The sequence below is a fragment of the Blennius ocellaris genome (genome assembly GCF_963422515.1).
Source record: "Blennius ocellaris genome assembly, chromosome: 15".
Classification (NCBI taxonomy): domain Eukaryota; kingdom Metazoa; phylum Chordata; class Actinopteri; order Blenniiformes; family Blenniidae; genus Blennius; species Blennius ocellaris.
In genome coordinates, this window is record NC_137664.1 from 10,543,508 (window position 1) to 10,565,507 (window position 22,000).

The 22,000-nt window shown below is 38.4% G+C and overlaps 2 protein-coding genes across 2 annotated transcripts; one reads left to right on the forward strand and one right to left on the reverse strand.

The window, feature by feature from the left end:
• Positions 1 to 749: 749 nt before the first annotated feature.
• Positions 750 to 4,966, forward strand: brf2 (BRF2 general transcription factor IIIB subunit; the record flags this gene model as incomplete). Its single annotated transcript, XM_080510191.1, has 4 exons — positions 750 to 897; positions 2,752 to 2,811; positions 2,931 to 3,252; positions 3,995 to 4,966. 4 exons carry the CDS (start codon positions 750 to 752, stop codon positions 4,827 to 4,829), a joined length of 1,365 nt encoding a protein of 454 aa, XP_080366317.1. The 3' UTR covers positions 4,830 to 4,966.
• A 2,904-nt stretch (positions 4,967 to 7,870) lies between these two features.
• On the reverse strand, positions 7,871 to 10,047 carry prlhr2b (prolactin releasing hormone receptor 2b; the record flags this gene model as incomplete). The annotated part of the gene is made up of 2 exons (XM_080510194.1): positions 7,871 to 8,504; positions 9,593 to 10,047. The coding sequence occupies 2 exons, from the start codon at positions 10,045 to 10,047 to the stop codon at positions 7,871 to 7,873; spliced, it is 1,089 nt and encodes a 362-aa protein (XP_080366320.1).
• Positions 10,048 to 22,000: the final 11,953 nt, after the last annotated feature.

Below are 22,000 nucleotides of genomic sequence, written 5' to 3' on the forward strand. Positions count from 1 at the left end.
GCCTGAACCGTTCTCAAAATTATACAGAAGTAACATTTGATCTTTTTTTAATTATTTGCACATCAGAATAATTTTCAAAAGGTCTCTCATCTCTTGGTTAAAAAGGGATTGAAAACAAATACTACCTAGAATGGGACAAATAAGTTATAACCAAAAGAAATTATAACAACTTCTAAAACATCGTTAAAAAAATGCTTAAACAAACTGATATTAGTAGAATTTGTAAAAGGCATTTTAAATTGGAGAGAAAAAAAACGTACAAAATTCATTAAAAAAAAGTCACAGTAGACTGCTAAAATCTCTACATTGCTTTTAAAAAGTCAGGTGCGAAAACAGCTGAGAACACAGTTTTTACTCTCCTAACTTATTATGGGAACTCTAACATAAATGCAATGTAAGATTATATATATAAATAAAACTTTAAAAGGTGTGTCAGCCTCATTTTAGAAAGCAAACATGTTTTGTGGCTCCAGTAATATTTGACTTAGTGGAAAGTGACACAAGTGGCTTTTTTTTTCATAATATAGGTTGCAGACTTTTGATTTAAATAGAGAAAAACATTTTGTTGTGAACTTTTCAGCGAAGCGGAACCTTTAAGCGTCCGGGCTGTGTTTACAAGCCCGGACAAATTTAACAGTCGGTCCGGTAATGCTGCGCTCGCGCTGTTTACAGCTATCGTCTGGCTCGAAGCTTCTTTCACTCGTTTCTCTTGAAACTTAACCTGCAGCTGCAGTGTTTCAGCGGTGATCATGTCTGCGGCTGGTTTGCTGTGTCCTGGCTGCGGCTCCTCGAACATCGTGGAGGATGATTTGTACTCGCAGGCTCAGATGGTTTGCGTGGACTGCGGCTCCGTGGTGTCGGAAGGAGTTCTGGCTGCGGACCCGCTCGAAGGAACAGGCAAGTGAAACTGGGAAAACTAGCGGAATAAGTACATGTTAAAAGAAAACATATACGATTTTACACAGTGTTTTACCACTTCTCTGCATTACAGTAGATGATTGGCTCTACATCCTAAGCTATGCGGAAGCAGCAACATTAAATAACCCCCACAGGATTTCGCGGGAGATTTTCGCGGAAAATTTTCCCGGGTCAGCCCGGGTCAGTCAGTGGATCACGGAATTCAAATGTTGAACGAGTGATTGGATTAGTTCGAAGGAAGTGCCAGATTTTACAGTCAACTTTGCCTATAGAGACTGTCGTGTGTGAGGGGGGACAAGAAGACATGCCACTTGACATGCTTGTTAGACTTGGCTGTGCCCTGACCAACTTGTGTCTTTTGAATGAACAATTCTACCAGGAATATAGAAAAGGACGAATGAAGACAGAAAGTCAAGAATTGTATCTATTCTTTACGGGCATAGTATTGGAATGACTTTAGAATATTTAGGAGAAGTGGAAGTACACATTTCCCACTAAAAAGTTAGCAGAGATCAATTGTTACGACATTTATGATGCACCTGTGAATTAATAAATTGCCTTGTGTACTTTCCAAACGTTAAATTTATACTAAAGACTGTGTGCATGTAGATTTAGATAGCACGAGGACTGTATTGTTATGACAATTGTATTATTGGACTATAGAAATGTACAAAACACATGGCAAAACAAAGGGTACATAGCAACACAGTTTAACACTGGTACGTTCTTAGAGTGTGAGTGTCACTTTTTTGAGAATACTTAAACATTCAACTGCTTTAAGAGTGCATTTTGTGCCACAGGCCTTATTCTTTTCTCTTTTTAAAAAAAAATCTTGCAGCTTGTGACATGCTGAGCATAGCCCTGATTCAGGAGCTCTCTTCAATCCCAGGCAGTCAACATAGAACCATTTCCACTCACTCTGTGTTGTCGCAGCAGGGGTCAGCCCTACCGCACTCCTCTATCTTACTGCGATACTTCGCTTTATCTGGAATATTTAACCCTTGATAAATTTGGGAAAAATCACATGAATCCGCCATTGAATGTATGTTGTTATGCAGCTGTATGCAGAAAAGATGGCGGACCCAAGCGAATCGGAGAGGATCATGGGAAATGTGACGTCTGTTGCAAGCGATCTATTATTACTACCTGTTGGAGAAGGCAGCCAAAGGGTTTCAAGAATTATAACATTTCTGTTCTAATCTATGATTATTATGGAATAAACTTGGAGTCCGACATAAATCCTTATCATAATATTATAATATTTGTGTCAGTAAGGTGTAACACTACAAAATTAAGGCTCAGTTGAATGTTATATTCTTCAATGAATTTAATCGTTTCTTGTGACTCAAGGTAATGCGTTTGCGGTTTGATCAGAAGTAAAATGAGCTATTAGTATGGAATTGCACAGCCTTTGAGAGACTTGAGCCACAGCTTAAGGTAGATTATTCAGTTACAAAAGATTTTTTTTCCATCTATACCACAACAACCGTTGTACTCTGAACTCCAGTTTCCTAAAATGCAAGAAATCAATGCACTGAACTCTGTGTACGCCTCAAATAGACACTCAGACTGAAGTTTTTGCACAACATGCGTCTCATGCTAGTATGACAACTCTTCCAGAGGACCTTCAACAGATTTTTTTTTTAGTGTTGCAGCATCACCGGACCGACATTACAACACATACAGGCCACACAAAAACCTCATCAGTAGAGTAAAGCCATAAGTACTTCTTATGACGTAATTTCAAATAATCCAGAGTATCCCTTAAAGAAAAAGCTTTTCATTTGTCAATTGAAATACATTCTGTGATGCTATTTTTTTTTTCTCCTGCAGCTGTCAGCTACAGCAGGACCACAGCTGTGGACAAAAAGCCCTGTAAAAACCTGATAGAAGGTGAGCTCTTTCCTGTCGCATCCTGTAAATGTTATCGCGCCATAACCTCTCTCTTTTACACATTGCTGTATGTACACACACACACACACACACTAATACATTCTGCTCCATGGTTTTAGGCCTCCAGCGTGTAAAAGCCATCTGTCGAATCCTCAGGGTCCACGAAGAAATCGAAGACCTCTCAGATGCGTATTACAACCGGGCGTACCGGCATCAGAGTTTCATAAACGTCACTCTCCATAAAAAGCACATTCTCGCTGGCTGCTGCGTGCTCGTGAGCTGCAGACAGCGCAACTGGCCCCTCGCGATGGGAACCATCGGCTACCTGGTGGATGCCCACCCAGTCGAGGTTGGAGGGATTTATCAAGATATGCTGAAGATTCTCAACGTCGATGCTCCGATTATCGGCGTCACCGACGTACTGCAGGCTCACAGTGAAGAGTGAGTGAGAAATGAATATTTCTTTTTACATTTGTCAGTCGTGCAAAAGTGCCAATCTCTTGTCTCGTGGCTTTACCATCATGTTTTAAATGGCAGGATCAAGACCTTCCTTTTTAATGAGGCTTTTAGATAAGGTCCCCATTTCACCCCTTTTTCTTTGAATATTCATTTATTTATTTTATTTATTTATATGTATGTATATACAGTACAATGACATTGGGCGGGTTTGTATCACTTTGTTTTTATTCAGTTTTTACCTTGTAAAGCACTTTTTGCTGCATTTGTTTGGGCTAAAAGTGCTATACAAATCAAGTTTGATTTTATTCAAACCACTCTTTAAAAAAAAATTATAGTATAGTTCTGAGTGATGGGTAGATTAAGGGTGTTTTTGAAAGAAAGTGAATTTACATGATTTTCATTTGGTTTTGTTGTGATGTAATTAAAGGGATTTAATTTTTTTCTGAAGTGAATGTTCAGCTTTGAAGGGCCTTGATTTACCTTGAGACACGCCATCTCAGGTCTGAACCTTTGTCAAGCTTTTATAATGATTTAACTGCAGTTATTTTAGGTAACTTGTCTTTCTTGAAAGCTGCTTGGTAGAATATAAACTACAGCAGTGGTCTCAATTATTCATACAAGGTGCTTTTATGTTAAAAGATTAGATCAAATGTGCCAAGTTCAAACGTGCTTGTTTTTAAAAAATCTGAAACTGTCTGAGAATGTTTTTATGTCTTTCTGGCAGATACAAAATCAGTGCGACTCAGGTTCCCGAAGAGTTATCGGAGAACTCCCGTGACCTGACCAAGCGAGCTGTGGCGCTGGTGGAGCTGGCAGCAGATACCTGGATCGTGACGGGCCGTAAGCCCATCCCGGTCATGATGGCGGCAGTCTATTTAGCCTGGCAGTCCCTGAAACCCAGTAAGCTTCGCCTCAGTTTCTCTCTGAGCAAATTCTGTCAGATGGCCAAAGTGAAACAGCAGAAGCCCGCACTGAAGAGGATCGCTGAGATGAAGGAGGTGCTGTGTAAGCTCGGGAGGGAACTCCCCTGGATCAGGGAGGCAGTGACTCCAGATAATGTGATTCGGCAGGTGGAGGATATTCTGCAGAACAGGAGCGCCCTGCTGAGGAAGGCTCTGCGAAACCACGAGGAGGCTCTGCTGGCCGAGTGCCCGGCCGGCGGTGCCGGGGACAGTCCTTCTGAGGAACCCGCTCCCTCCCAGACCTCTGAGCCCGTCGGTCAGACTCCAAATGACTTATCCGTGCAGCAAAATGGAAAGGCTGCTGCAAAGACGGAGCAAACAGGAGATGGAGAAAGTAATCCAGCCACAGTGCTGCAGCGCGTCAACACACCACAGAGCCCAGACACGGAAACACACTGGGGTAAAAGAGAGCTTTTTGCTCCCCCGTGTGTGATTCACTGTAAGAGGAAGAGAGTGGAGCAGCCCGACACACTCAGGGATGTTACTGGAGACGAGGAAATCTCCGACAGCGAAATCGACTCATATATTCGCACCCCTCAGGAGACTCGAGATTTTGCCAAGTCGCAGGAGATATTATCTGAAATGAGGAAGTCGTGAATTGTGTAGTCAGGATTAAGCTTTTTGACTATTTCAGTTTCATCTTTGTTTTCAACTTTCTTTTTTTTTTTTGTTGTTGAAATTTTAGTGTTCAATCCAAGTGGCAAACTGTAAGTTGAAATCAATAAAATGAGTAAGCAGCCTCTGATGGGAATGTGAAGGAGCCAGAACTGTGTAATGTTTTTTGTTGTTGTTGGTGTCTTTAATGGAATTTTGATATTAAAAACATTTAGGCATGATCTCTCTCTCAGTCCTTTCATATATACGTATCTTTACACAAGCTTGTAAAATACTACAACTGAGGTACCAAACATACCATATGTGTAATTTATTAGTTTACTCAGGTATGCAGCATTGACTGGGGAGTTGTGTTGCCAAATAACTAATATGTCACCATTGTGTGATTTATAAAACTTGTTGAATCTGTGGCTAACAGTTCTGTGCAGGTAATATGAACTGCTTGATTGACAATAATCTCTGAATTGAATTAGGTTTAATGTGTTTGCACCAGAAAACATAGAGAAAAACCACTTGTAGACACATTAAACGCTCTCTGCTCCCCCGGGGATGACCTGCTGTCTTCTGTATTAAACTCAGTAAATATAAAAATAAAAACCCACGTAATAAACATGTTCCAGGATTGTCTGCAACCGGTTACGCTACTGACCAGTGCTTTGAATGTTCATGGATGGCGTTTCGTCAGGCGGTCTTGTTTCTCTCTGAGGAGTGTCGTCAGTCTGTGTGTGAGCTTCAGTCCTGCCAATTTAGACCAGAAAATCATCAATAATTCACACACTGAATGTTTTCTGTTGCTCTGTGTGTTGATCTCCCATGTGAAACACTTTCCAGCATTCCTGTTTTCCATATGAAAACAGTCGATTCCAGTTTAATTCAAGTTTAATTAAGCTGCAAAGAGGAAAAGGCAATAAAAGAAATCCTTAGTTTTAATCCCTTGTACAACATTCACATCTGTTTTTTAGCAAGAAATATAATCTAAATTGTCAGACAGAATAATTGCTTGTTTTCTTTATTTTAATTGTACACGAGTTGCGTGGAAATTCCAACTCTTTCAACAGATCACAAATAAAACCAAAACTCTCCGATTGACATCCTTTGGTAAAAAAAATATATATGTAAAATCTTCAGTAATCTGATTAAGCTCCAACATCTTTATGTGAGATTCACAGCTTGTGCTGCATTTGATTGCATTACAATAATCATGTGATCTGCGAAAAATACAATCATTTCAGTATATTATGTTTATTATTTGCTTCTCCGCATTAACTTTGGCCAAACTGCTGAGTTAACGACATTTTACTGCAGCGGACGTCACTGTTGGCAAGCACCTGACGTGCTGACATGATTTGGAGATCAATAAATTAACAGAACTTTTTTTCATTGTCTTGATCAGGCCTGGTTAATATGCAGACACATTCAATCGTTTAATTAGCAAATGAGCAACCGCTCTCTGAACGAGTGCGGCATAATTTAATTCTTCCTCCTGCGATCACAAATTCACATTCATATCAAACACTCCTTTCGTTTGAATATTTATTAATTCACGATTTTCCACAGTACAGTACTTGTGCATGCTACACAATACCGCTTCCACATAATACGCCACAAAACTACAAGAAAAACGGTGACAGATGTGAGGAAACAGAAGCCCCGAAACAAACATCAGCGAGCACCACGACGGAAAAAAAGCTCTAGTGTTACATAAACTGCACAAGATTGTTTTAACAGAAGGAGCACCTCATGTTGACTGTCCTGAGACAAGTATGATGATACAAAACAATACTGTGAAAGGAGAAAAGATGCTGACACTAAACAAATACTGACAGACATTTTTTTAATATAATTTCAGGATTGTAACTGTAAGCTTATTCATTAATGCCACAACAAGTAGTCATGCACCTTTGTACAAATGGTAACACAGTGCAGCACCGAGCAGAGAAAAAACCCAAAACAATCTGATTAATATCATTAATTTAATCTGTTTAATACTACAGGCAAATAATGCTAAAAATTGTCATCCTACAAGGCAATTTCAAATCGTTTATTCATTCCACAAAATGCAAAGACAAGTGGCAACATCAGCAACTTCCCAACATAATTCAAACTATTGCTTATGTTTTCTCCTCATATTCAATAAGGCGACGTCATCTTACATGACCTCTGTCTGACCTCTTTGGACTTTCAGTTTGAAAGCATCAACCCCGTCAGCTCTCTGCCAGATTCACAGCAGAAACTTCCCACAAAATCTATTGCAAACGTTTTATCAACAAACTCATGACACTTATTGGTTTAGCAAAAGTGTGGCCACACAACACATACAGCATTTTTTACATTTATTTTTTAATCTTATAGTGATGGTGTTCATCTCCATCTCTGTAGGGATCAGTTCTACCACATTGCTTGGAACGTGAAACATTTCAAAGCTCAAGAAGTCACGAAACTCAATGGATGCTCTAGTGATTCCCCGTGATTGGAGTCTTTATTTTCACTGGCGCCACCCTTTGCATTTTATACACACTTTTATACACACAAGATATCCAACAGTTTAAATACACTGAACTTTGAATATTTTTAGTTTCATAGCGAATAAATACAATATATACATTGTGTTTTGACAGGCTCAGCAGTCTCAGAGCTCTGTCTTGACAGTATTTGTCACATTGACCCATTCACATGCTCTCCTGGTGATTTCTGCCGCTCAGGGTGCTCGGCCTCCATTGGGAGCATTTTAGTGTCTTAATCCGAGATATTTCAACACAGTGTCTGTGCAAGCCATTGAATGAAAGATGACCCTCTGCCAACTGCTCACAGCCACCAAAATGTACCTCCCTACTATTTAATTCTTCATCCCAGATGTTAATGGTGATGTTTTTCTTAAGTGCCTTAATATTTTCAAACTGAAAAAAAAAAAAAAGCCTCCAATACAATGTAACTGACCGGATTCATTTTAGTTGGACTAATTTGCTTTCCAGGGAAATAAGCTGCAAACTTGCAAACACTAAAGGCAGAGAATGCTATTCTATTTAAAGGACCACACTGGCAGCGCAGTGATTGGCGGGCACGCCAATGCGGCGGTGGCATTTGAACATCTTCCGTAACTCGGCGCGGAAGCGGTCGTGCAGCCATGCATAGAGGAAAGGGTTGCAACAAGACGAGCTCATGGCGCACAGGTGGCACAGCAACTGAATGAGCAAAAAGTAGCGCTTGTTGATCAGGTGGATGTCGATGTCTCGCAGCACGTTGAACACGTGAATGGGGAGCCAGCACACTGCGAAGGCAGACACCAAAAGGGCAACCAAACGGAAGATCTTTCTCTTGCGGGCCTGATGAGCGCCGGCCTGGTTTTTTGTCCTGTGGCCCGGAGCCACACAGTTCCTGAGTTTGACGGTGATGCAGAGGTAAGAGACAAAGACTGCAGAGAGTGGAAGCACGTAGGTGACCAGCAGCGTGCTGTATGCGTATGCGCGTCTCTCTTTCTCCTGACCCAGCCAGAACTCCTCACAGATGGTGAAGCCTTCCTCTTTGAACTCGACGTGGTAGGTGTGGGTCACTGCGGGGGCCACCAAGGCACAGGACAGCAGCCAGATCCCGGTCAGAACGACGGCACACGTAGCCACAGACGTCCGCTTTTTCAAGGGGTGAACTGTTGCATAATATCTGCAATCAAGAGAAGATATACAGAGGGAAGTAATGCATAGCTAATTATGCACTAATGAATGGAAACAGGAACTCTTTTAGCATGGTCGTCACAAAAAAAAACCCCGATAAATCACTTGCAAATGTAGTCGTTAATGTAGAACTGTCAAATTAGCTATTAGGAAGATATCCCGCTTTCAAATGATGCTTCACAATAGGGACATCAAATCTGTTCGCAAAAAGACTGAGACGAAATGGATACAGACGGGAAACGGCAGCAAAAATCTCTGATTGCACACAGGTGTGCATCACAAAAGAGCGGCAGGGATAAAATCTCAGCCAGAGCAAAGTGAGTTTTCAGCTGGTGCTTAAAAAGCATCACTTGACATATCAATTGACTTCAGGCTAAAAGAAGCAAAACCATTTTCAGTGCACAAGTACAAAGGGAGGATTAACTGGAGTTGAGTTAACTCAGTAAACCAGAGTTGAATATTGAGAGCATATACTTTGAGACACGAGTGCTTTTGCATCCATCGCTCTTCTTCTCCATCGGTTTATCCGACTGAGTCGTGGGCGACTTGACCGCAGGTGAAGGCATCAAATACAAAGAGTCATACATTCCGTCGTGCTCAGCTTCTAAACTGGGGTCAATTTATTGACTGTCAAATTAAGTCTCATTTGCTCAGGCTGACAATGTCGTTCATTAGAAAATACAACTGAATCATTTTGGGGGGAAAAAAACCTCTCAAGCTGTTTCTGAAATGGTCTTTGTAGACCCTGTTGTCACAACAACAAAAATAACTGATGTTTGTCTTCATGCGTCACTATTGTCTTTGAGGATCATCATCAGTTATATAAAATTTTATCCTTTTCAGGCAGAGCAGCAAGGAAGATCACCATGCTGGTGTCAAATTACAAGCGCAGACTTACAGAAGCCCTGTGATTAAATCCCCGTGCCCCCATAAATGTTTACTTCATTTATTAATCAAAAACACAAAAATTGATTTTTTTTATTATTAATTCATGCAAGAAACTACATGCATTCTGTTGTGCGGGTTCCTTTTAACCACAAATAAAATATAACTTGTGCAGTGTTGGGACCAACCCACCTGTCCACAGCGATAGCAGTGAGAGTGAAGACTGACACATAGACTGTTACAGGTTGTATGAGGAACACCAGGTAGCACAGCGAGCGGCCAAAGACCCAACCGTGTGGGTTGAAGGCGTAAGCCAGAGTAAAAGGGACGCAGGTGACACACATGAGCATGTCAGAGAAAGCCAGGTTGCCGATGAAGAAGTTGGTGACGTTGTGCATCTTGCGGGTTCGGCAGATGACGTACAGGAGCAGGTAGTTCCCGAAAACTCCCACCACCACCACCAGCACGTAGCAGGGGATGATCAGAGGCTTGAATATCTGCAGCAAGGCCACGTCTGCGAACTGGGAGCTGTGATTGGTGGAGTTGTTCTCCACCGCCACTTCGTAAATGTGCCCGTCCACCTGGCCTCCTGATATGGCTCCAGATCGGTGTGGGCCTCCGGTCAAGCCACTGTGGTTACCCTCCATCGTTGCAGCACTCCTCTCTGTAAATACCTGTGCGGTTCAAAATATAATAACCTTAATACCTTCCAAACAACTCTCAAATCGGTGTGTTCAGTCAAAGGCTGTATGGAAAAAAAACGGAAAAAAAAAACACATGGCATTTATCAAAGCCAATTATTAGAGGAAAAAGCATGCTTTTACGAAGACAGACAAAACAGTCTCATGGTGAGAGGAGAAGAGCATGTTATTATAGGGCTGATAATTATGGAAGCATTTGGCAATGGACGCGGGGAGCAATATAGTGCTGCTTCCACGTCAATGTGCAGAATAAAATGTCAGATCACATACGACATTTTGCACAATGCAAATGTAATTATTGACCAGGTGAATGTTTTTGGCATATTTTGTCATCATTACATTAAGTCAACATGACCAAGAAGCTTAATGATTTAATGTGCATTGCCTTTCTTTCTGTCTTTCTTTCTTTTTCTTTTTGCCAAAAATGTACTCCTGTATGATTATATTAATGATCATAGCGGAATGTAGTACATTTTGTAATATAAGTCTTTCATTCACTAACCCTATTATCCCTCAGAATGTTTTATTACCATTACTATTCCTCCTGCATAAGAAAAAGTCCAAGCAAGACATACATTTTATTCTTGCCAATTGTCATTTTAAGAATCACTCAGACTTTCTTCTCAGCATGAATTATTAAATCCTACATCATGATATTTTCTCCTCTCAATTAAATTTCACAATCAGTGAGTGAAAATAAGCCTAAAACTGTGAGACCTACAGTCGGCTGTTGCGTCTCTTAATGTTGCCTGATCAGAAAAATGTATTTTAATCAAAACTATTCTGGAAGTGCTCTCGACTGAGTGTGCCAAGCTTGACAGAAGGATCCGTGGATTGTGTTTTGAAGACAGATGACATTTGGTACCAGTGCTGGCGACCCCTTGGATTAAAAAAGGGCACAGTTCTAAATGGTAAATAACCGCATATCAACTTAGAAAAACAATGTGTAAGTATACTATGTGTATTTGATAGTTGTGTGGTATGTATTGAGTGCTGCATGTGATTTAGTTGCGTTTGCATTTGCGTCGGCCCCTCCAGCAATATTTTCCAATCAAAATCAGACTGCTCAAGTTGTTGATTAAAAAACAAACAAAAAAACAAGCACTTTACAATGTTGACCCTCATACCGTTTCATGAAGCCTTTAGGGTTTGGCTTTTATTGTGATCAGTCATTAAACTGTTGCCTGTAGTGCTTTTAAATGTTGTGTTGAGTGTCATTCCGCAGTGTTGAGGGTTGAGATGGAACAAAGGCTCGTCTTTGGTGATGCAACCTGACAATTGTTGTTGTGATTTCTAATGAAGTAATGAACTGCAGAAGAGAATGAACCTTTATACTGGCAAACATTTTGCAAATAATGACTTTTTCGCCTTTCCACATCGCATAATTAAAAAAAAAGAAAAAAAACAGGCAGATTTTCTTGTACAATGCAAAGGTACACATTTGATCGAACATTAGATGCAAAGGATGCTGCCGGCTGAGTTGGAAAGAGATTTCACTGAAAGGTAATTAGAGATTCTATTTATGTTACATCAGCTTCACAAAAGTGTCACAATTTCAAACAACCTCAGACATACACACATAGTACACTCCGTGAAGAATGATCAAGCATTGTGAAATGAATAATGTATTGCAACATGCGTGTGTGTATAGTGGTCTCCCACTTACATGTGGAGCATATTTATTAAGCACAATCACCCAAAGGAACATGACTTCGCTGTGCTCATTTAGTTTTAAAACTCTTTGAAAGGCAAATAATCATGGTTGATCTGCATAAGACACTCAGGTTGTTTTTACAGTGATTTCCAAACACCTACATAATGACAGTGAATGAATATAAGTGAAATCAAATGTAGAAATATGTTAAAGGTTTATGTTTAATAAGTTAAAAATGTAACAGTGATGGAGTAAAGTTGGTTTAATTGTACACAATCTGCAAATGTGTACGCCTGCACATATTTATGTTGTAATTAGCAGGTATGTTGTTAAGATAATCTTTAAAAAACCAAAGTCTTTTGACTGTTCTCTGCAGTTTAGTGGTATCTCACACCATGAAGCTGAGATCAAGGTTTTTTGCATTTGCATCACATCCACATCCATTTCTGTTCCGTTCATGCATTTCAGAGCGCAGGTGAGTCATACTGCTTTGATTCTGTTTCTGACCAGTCACTTTTAGTCTTCTCTATAAAGATCTCTTTTTTTTTTTTTTCCAACCATACTTTTCTGGGTTGAAGATGAGGAGTTGAGAGTCCCACTGGCCTCAAGATCTGAACTGAGCAGCTGGACTTAAAGCAAATTAATTGGAAAGTCAAAGTGTCCTTTATCTGCTGCTTTAAGTGATGGAACTGCTGTGTTCATGCTTCCTACTGTGCAAAGATGTTTGGATGAAACTAATTGTTGCAGCAGCCTCACATTTTTTTTCTTAAAAACTATTTATGTTTTTCATTGAGCAAATGAATGAATTAATGAATACACATGACAGCGTAAAAAGATAAACAGAAAAAAAACGATGGGATGAAATCTTTCCTTTTGACACTCTTTTGCACCTATAAAACCGTCTTGCAGGATCCCATTATGTAAAAAAAAACCTCGAAAACAAAAGAGAATAGGGTGAAATATGTTGGAGTTCCTTGCTTTTATATTTTCCAACTGACTGCTCCACATTTGCTCTTCAAGGTAGCAGTTGTGATTTATTTCTTATTTGTATTGAGTTTCTGTTGGTGAACAGTTACAAGAATAGAAGTACCACAAATATATGCATATCTTTGTTTATTAAAAAAAATATATTTATTTTATAAAAATTACAATCTTCCCTATTACATAACATTACCCTATGGAAATATAAATGTGAAACCATTAAATCCATAGACCATAGACTTGAAGTAGCACACTATAGTAACAGTGCATGTTTTTGAATATCACAGCTTTATTTTATAATTCCACAGCTTGTTTTTCTTTTTTAAACAAAACATTGTCACAATTTCCAGCTTTTAAAAAAAAATCTTTTTGGGCAAAACAATGACATTTGATACAAAGAGGATTTCAGGAACATCCAAAATAAACTGAAAGTCGCTTACCTGAAGTGTCGCTTCTCACAACAAAATTGAGAGTATGGAGAGAAAGAAGACCGTCCTTTTGTGCTTCTTCACAGCGAGTGAGCTGATGCTGATGCTTTTTTTTTAATAAAGAGAGAGCGAGAGAGAGAGAGAGAGAGAGAGAGAGAGAGAGAGAGAGAGAGAGAGAGAGAGACCATAGAAATGACAGCATGCCAATAAGATGACAGGAAGCCACAGAGATTAATGTCCGGGCTGGACAAGATGATAACATTTGATCTCAAACTGATTAGTTAGTGGCCGGCACTGAGAGAGAGCAGTAATTGATCTGTTCAGGCATGAGGAGGACTCTATCTATCAGTGGTTTGATTAATTATCTGCTTTGTTGGTTACACTGATTTATTGCTGTTAGTCTTCTCATTGAGGGTCAAAAAGCTGTTTATGCAAATTATTTTGCATGGCTGATTGAAATGGAATTGAATCAAGAGAAATTTACATTATTGGACAGTTAATATAATGTGTTTCCAAGAGGTGATTCTGGGATCTTATATAATATTTTGTCCAATACAGGATAAAAGGGCTGTAGCTCTAGTGAAGGTTTACTCTGGACACGTCGGCACGCCATCGCACAGCCGACACAGAGAGAGACACTCTCACATCAGCACAGGTGGACAATTTACAGGCATCAATTAACCTCATATAAATATTCTGTTACTGTGAGCGGAAACCAGAGAACTTAAAGACCAGTTGTATTCTCACTGTGAAGTGAGAGTGTTTACCGCTACACTAGGTGTGGCCTGCAAGACTTGTTTAGATTATCAAGGGAGGTCAATTGTTTTTCAGTTCAATGAAAATTGAAAAGTCCAGATTGAAATCTTTAATGTGACTTTATGTGATTATGGGTGTAACTGGTAGCTTTCAAGACAGTGTGTCCATCAGGAGTATCGTGCAGTAAACTGCTCTGCAGGCTGATGCGTCTACTGTCTTTGATAAAACATGTGCACAGAGATTCACATTTGCGTGGTGTCTGAAACCAAATGGCCAAGGACAACTAAGGAACAGAATTTGTTGTTATTTTGCTTATCTCTCCTTCTCGTAGTTCATCAAAGCAGAATTAAAATGTGAGAGAAAGGCATTCTGCGAGCAGAAAAAACTCCACTGACTGAGTGAAGATCAGGATTCCAGATTGACAGCAAATGAGACAATAACCTGACTGCTGAAATTGGACAAACACAAGAACGCTACATATTGTTCTCATAGATGATTAATTCCGAGAAAACAACATTATTCTACAAACATTGCATTAAGGTCAAATATAGACAATACATCTATATATGGCTGCTCTGTCGAAGGCTTTGCCATTCTTGCATTCTCGCATCTCTCCAGAGCAAAAGAATCAATTTGTTTCCAGAAGGCTGAATGAAAGCTGCCTTGACGCACTGTGATGACAGGTTTAGAGAGAAGATGGCTGCAGGAAGAATTGTGGATCGGAGCAATGTTTACATCTGTTTCAGCAGAGATCAGACGAAATGCATGGAATTGGGATTATTACAATAATCTTGATGCAAAGCTAAAAATGCTACCTTCTGTCAAAAACCCACCTGTTTTCGTCACAAAAGTTAGATGATGAGATAAACTTTTCAATATCAAATATAATTTTTGTGTCATGATGTCGAAACAAAATAGGAACACTCATCACTGACACCTCTTCCAAAATCTAATCCTCTCCTCTATAAGTCAGCTTAATAAGAAGGTCAGATTTGTTCCTTTCCTTTCATGATTTAACAGTTTTTTTTAAGCAGACGAAGATTAAATGTTGTTTACAGGTCTTTAAGACAATTGCATCATCTAAACACTTTAAGTTTGCACGTTTTGGAACTAAATGTATGCGGTTCATTATAGTTGATGCAAAGCTTTGATAAGTCATCTTTATGAACGTTACTCAAACAATCTGATCAGAGGTGGCAAGATAAAATCAAGCTTTAAAAAGAAATAAAAGAGGAATTAAAGAAATACATTGTAACTTAATGGTGATAATTAATTTTTTAGACCAAAATAATATTTTGCATATATACTTGTACACACACTTTTATACACGTGTGGTGTATAAATGTACACACATCCATAATGCTAGAGTGTATATAAATGAAATCATATCACACATGCACAGAAACAGTAATACTGTCGGAAAATGTGACAGATGCAAAGCTTATTTAATTTAGATTTAATTATGAGTGAAACAACATAAATGATAAAGATACCGGTACTTATGAATGTCTCAACAAAAAAAAAACTACCGGTACATCTAATACAGCAATATGAGGATATGTATGCATCCACCCATGCATGTGTAAACATTTATGACTGAATGTTTGATATGTCAAAGGTGAACTCTACTTACATTATTTCTATGGAATTTCTATTCATTCCAGAGGAATAATGTAAATAGAGTTCACCTTTGACTTATCAGAAGTCAAATTACCTCACTTGTTACTGATTTTCAGTGTGAATGTCGTAAAAGCGTGGCCTCACGATCCTTCTGACTTATTGGGGTTTAAAGCAGGAGCTGTCAGAAAAGTTACCAGAGGGGAAAACTGGCTCGTGGCAGCCAAGTGTTCATAGCAATGTTGCTTTTTGATCCTCCGATGTCGGCTCTTCCTATCATTGTGTAGCACAATTCACCAAGCGTTGCATTATTCATCCATGAATAGTTTTAGATAGGTTTAGACCGTCGTGAAACAGGTGAGTTTTACCCTACTGATGGTGTGTTGTTGTTATAGTAATCATGTACTTTAGCCTGATTAAACTATTACTCTAAAATATTTTGTGTTATTCTATTCTATTTTTGTGGCATATTTAACAGCATATAGTCATATTTAACAGGAAAAAAATATATAACTTGTAATTGGTGTGCAAAATTAATGTGGGTTTTTTGTTTTTTACAAGATTAATATTTTTCATTTTACTCTGACAGAAGCAATAAGTTACAGATTAATAACCTTTTCCTAAGGCGGATTCATTTGCGAAGGTGGTGCTGAGACAATGAGGAGACAGGAATAACAGATGAATGTCAAATGGAGTCCAGAGTATAAATATAAAGGCTGCAGCGAAGGAATTGTAATGAAGGATGAAAGCCTTGGGAGAAAGCCACAAGAGGTTTGTTAACACCCAGCACAGCAGGCTGTGATGTGAGGTGACTATCATATGACATATTTGAAGCACAAAGTTTGAGACCAAGCTTGCCTTGTTTGGTTGTTTGTGATGACAAGATACCATCTATCTGAGCTGCAAGTAATGAAAAAAAAAAACCCGTCCCTTTGACAGACTGCAGAAACACAAATAAAGACACTGATTTAAAGGATCTGAGCCTGACCTCTGTGGATGAAGCACTGTTGATGAAACATATAAGCACAACTGGAGACTGTTTGAGCTTTTCATTGGTTCTTATAGCCACCAGCGGAGGGAGCTTTAATCCAAATAGAACATGTCTTCAAGATGAAGCGCTCCTCCATTCAACCTGAACACATATGACTCATGACACTTGCAATTTTCTTTTCTCTTCACCACATGAAGGCGAAACTCAAATTGCCACCTGGAGTCTGTAACGTCAGTCCCAATGCCGCATGACACACTGCGGCAAACATACACAGTGAGACACCGCGGAAGGTGCGTAAATCCAACAATACACAAGTTGGTGAAGCACATAAAATTAAAGGTCATGCAGGAGTTTAAAAAAAAAAAAAGTTGGATTCAGAACAATGTGGCTTCAGTTAAGTCAGCGCAGATAAGAAATAAAATAATCCCCCTCCACTTATTTGATGTATCAACACTTGTTCTCAAAAATAATCGAAAGAAATTGTCCTGAACACTTTGAACCCCACTATTCTGGACTTTTAAATCAATGACAATATGATGTTTTTAGCATGCAGGTTTGAATGTGTGTCTTACAAACAGTGATGACTTGATGAAGTTTTGTACTCAAAAACGGATTGTTTTTGATGGAACTCTTAAGTGCCTGTACAGCCACAGCATCCTCCCAGCTTCCACATCGCTTCACTTGACGCACGCACAGGGAGAACATGCAACTCAACAAAGAAAGGCCCTTAGACCCAAGCAATTGCAGTGTATGCTATTTTTCCCCCTAACATACAACTAAGAACAAAAATGCCTCTTTATAAATGTCAAACCAGAAAGATAAAACACCAGAAATGTATAAAATAGCCTGGGTAAATTCTTTATTTATTTTAGTTTATTATTTTATCATGTTGTTATTGTTGTTGTGGTTTTTTTGTTTAGTTTTTTGTTTGTTTGTTTGTGTGTTTGTTTGTTTGTTTTTTTAATTAATATTTAATTATTTACATAATTTTTTCATTGTGATTATCTTTAACCCTTGAGTCCTTGTCTTGTCTTGTCTTGTCTCGTATTGTGGTGTGAATGCTGCGACTGAATGATTTATTTGGTTCGGGAAGGGAGAATTGCTCTCTAATGCACCTTGGTTTTATATTACGTTTTACTGTAGCGAGTTTAATTACATTGAGAGATGACCATTGTTGTACATCTGGTATGTTTTTACATGTGTCTGTACCTCCCAATGTAAAAACCAATAAAAATATTTGACAAAAAAATAGCCTGGGTAACATCAGACAATGTGTGAACTTAGAACATGAAGAAGTTGTCCTCAGCATCTGGAAAGAGTTATTTCATGTCAAGCGTAACTCCACATGGAGTTTGAAAATAACCTGGGTGATGTCTTCAGGGTATCTCAACTTGAAACCTGAAGCACACAATGTCTGTAATTAATAAATTCCCAGTAAAAGTGAAGCTCAAGCCTGGTTTTACAACCAAAGGTTACAGGAAGTGATGATTTAGTGCCTGTCGACCTCACCACCTTCGGATGTTTCCCTCTTCAGCAGTGAGAGGCAGTTGTTTTCCCAAATAACAAAAAGAAAGTAGGGAGAATATTAAAAAAAAAAAAAACACTTTTAAATGCTTATTTCCAATCCACCACCAAGTGGCCTCCAGGGGCCAACCCTCACTCTCACCTTGAAGTGGCTCATTCAATGTTTCTCTCTCTTGCGCTCTCATTTCTGATTCATCTTTTTCAACTCTCAGCCTCTTTATTCAGTGTATGAAAATCTCAGTTCCTTTATGCAAATAGATTGAAATTTGGACTCTATGAAATGGCTGGCATGTTGAATGAATGAAAACATGCTTGTTAAATCTTTAATACACCACCATTTAATATCTGATGTCTGTATTAGAATTGAAACCTTTTTGAGAAGGAAACTTTTTTGCGCTCGGTATCGGTGGAATAGAAAAAAGACGTTACTCTACAATTGAATACCGGATCCTAGTCAACTGTCATGAGCAAATTTGCAGATTAAAAGGCAAATTGTTCATCTGTGACTTCAGAAAATTCTGAAATAGCTCATGTTTCAAGAGAAGCCAGTGTGTGCCATTCAGAAGACTGCAGCACCAAGAGAAAACTTTTAATTGCACCTCCTCCCTCCCATTTTTAGATTATATTTGAGTTAGAATCGTGATTAGAAAAAAATCTAATTAAAATATAACAAAGAGTTAAACGATTTAGTTATGAAGGATAAATTAAATTAAATTAAATTAAATTAAATTAAATTAAATTAAATTAAATTAAATTAAATTAAATTAAATTAAATTAAATTAAATTAAATTAAATTAAATTAAATTAAATTAAATTAAATTAAATTAAATTAAATTATCCATGTTTAATTAAAATGATTTTCTATAAGAAGAATCACCAGAAGAAATGTCAAGTAGATTGCCAGAAGAGTAAATGATTACTTGCTTTGAAATATGAAAATACAATTGTTATTTCTGACCTCACCTTGTCATTTCAGAATTTTACAACAAAATTCAGATGTTTTAAGGAGCGGACACCACTGAACAGTTTTGACAGTTGCAGATTATTGAACGATTTATCTCAAATCAAATGAAATCGGATCAACCGTCTTTGGTCATATCGTCATGGAAGATGTTTTGCTTTTCATCTTGACAAATCAGCTCAATGAGAATTTGCTTAAACATCTATAGACTTCATTTTTAATTTTGAAGCGTCTAGCAAGAGGGGGAAAATAATATGCTTTTTTAAAATGTCTTAATATCTAAACAGCTGCCATCACAAATGTCTTGAAGCGGGAAAAATAAACAAATAAATTTAATTGAAAATTTAAAAATTTAAAAATTACACACATATATATATATAAATCTTTTATCATGATGAACTCACTCAATCAGTGACAGAATTGCTGTCGATCAATATTGGGGCTTGAGGCTCTGAATAATAACACAGGACTCAGAATAGACCACATTGTGAAAAGCATAAAGCCGCCTCGTCGTTGCAGAAGCTATCTCACATTCACAGCATGCGGTTTGTCCCTATCATTACTGTAAATATTCATACTGTACATACAAGACCTTCACAGAGTCACACTGGAGGTCAGACGTGAGCAGCGGTTGTTGCTCAACACTCTGGAGGCCCAGGCTGATTCAGTTACCAGCTTGCACACTGACTGCTTGTCTTTCATATCTCACATCAGAATCTTTACGCATAAGTCAAGTTCATATCCTTCTTCTCATTATTTGAATGGGAAATAAGCCATTTCTACAGCTTTGAGTTGAAAAATTTCAGACATTATGAATATCACACATCAATTACAAAAACAATGCACGCGAGTTATCCCAACAAAATATTTTGAAATGGCTGAGTGTTTTCAATGTTGTCATTGTCATTATTGCGGGGAGTGTCCACAGTTGTTATTGTATTGTTTGTTGTTGTTGATGTGGAGCAATGTAAGCCATCTCTGTGGGGCCCTTCCAGCTCGGGGGCCCGAGGCGTTTGCCGGCTTCCCCTGTTGTAATTCTTCTGGATATGAATGTATAAAAATATCAAGTTGTTCAAAGTTGTTTTGAGGAAAAATGCATTCTCAGTTCTTAAAAGTGGCACAATTATGATCTTGATAATAAAATACTGAAAGTATTTTCTCCTCAGAACCTGATGACAGGTGTAAACATTTTTTTTCTTTGTTTCTCTGCTCTCACAGTGTCCATTTTGTCAATTTCTGTTCATAATCACTGGTAACTGGTTATTGTGTGGCTGTGTGTGTGTGTGTGTGTGTGTGGGGGGGGGGGGGGGGGGGGGGGGGTCTGATGGGCATGCCAAGTTTAAAAAGGTCCAAAGTAATAATTTATTGGGGTAAAAAACTAAACAGAGGATTTTCTTCCAATCTCTGTTGTTTTTACATCCATAATTAACTCAGGAGGTCATTAGCTGCCTGCAGGAGAGGCCAGTTCATGTGGAGCCAGGGAGCTCCTACAGAGACAGGAAATATAATAATACTAAAGTTTTCATCAGTCTCAAATTCACGAGTGATCAAAAAGTTTTCTAATTTTGTATTATGAATTGGCAACAAGCCCGAGAACCAGTTGTTCCCTTCAACTCAACAGAGGATTGTTACTGATGCTCTTAGCATGAGATTTTGAAATTAGATTCAAACAGCGGTTTAAGTAATTCTCAAAATTTTGGGTCGGTATGAGAAGGGATCGATAAAACCAGGAGGGAATGATTTGCTTAGATCATAGACACATGCTATTTTATTCAATAGGAGATAAACAAGAAAATTACACGATGAAAGAATGAAAATACTAAGAAAGTACACCAGGATATTTCATTTAATTTTTCATTTAATTTTATGTACATATATTTCTCCCTGCCTTTTGTTCAAATGCATGATTCATTAATTATTTAACACACTTTTTTTATTTTTCTCCCACATCCTTCTTTAGTCAATGAAAACAGGACATGATATCATTTGTTTGCACTTCATCCACTCATTTCTTTCAGCAAGCCATTGACTGCCCTCGGAACAAGAACACTGCATTCAATATTTCTCAGAAACACGTTAAAAAAGAAAGATATTCGATTGAATAGGCATTATATTATTTCGCCCCTGGCTCCTCACATTCACTTTCTCTACATTGGTACTGTATGTCCCTGTTTTTCATTGGATTTCTGGCTACAGTTGCTTATTTCCTACAGAAGGTCATGAATTACAGTGGTCGGGGTCATGGACTTCATTTGAGAATCAATGAAAAATAAAAGGATGCCAAAGATTATTATTTTGTTACTGTTGAATCCCTCCAAAACCCTTCTGCTTCATTTTTCCGTATTAAGTCACCACTGCAGATTTCAGCTGGTTCTCAGAAATGTTTTGTGTCTCTGTATTTTTCAACTCCAATAAGAAGTGTGTTGCATTTCCTCGTCATTTGTTGGCCCACCAATGGATCTCAACAAATTTCTATTTTCTGAATTGTTCCCAGTTTTTGGAATCATGTGGTTTAAATTATGCTATTCTTCAAATTACGTAATGAGGAGGGGGGTAAAGAATAATTTGTTTTTTTTTGTTTTTAAATGAAGTTCAGTCCAGACTTATGCAATCAGAAATAAATTCTCCAGCAGCACAGGATTTAGAAGGGTAGTGCTAATGCTCCTTTAAATGATATATCCTCGAAATAATTATTTTCATACCAACTTTACATCTCACTTTACCACCCACGTTTGTCAACAGTCAATTAAGTGTACATGTTTGCGCTGTCAGTGGTTCTTCTCGCTCAGCAATATTTCCGTTGCCATGGTAACAGTTACAGCGCTCTCATCGTTCACATGTTCAGGATTCATGTTCAAAAGGCCGTTACCAACCAAGAATAAGATACATTTCTGTCCAACCATACCGAAACTGCATCTCTAATGCTGAAGTGTTGTGGTTTGAATGAACAACTTGTTTGGATCAAGATGTTAGACATTTTGTATAAT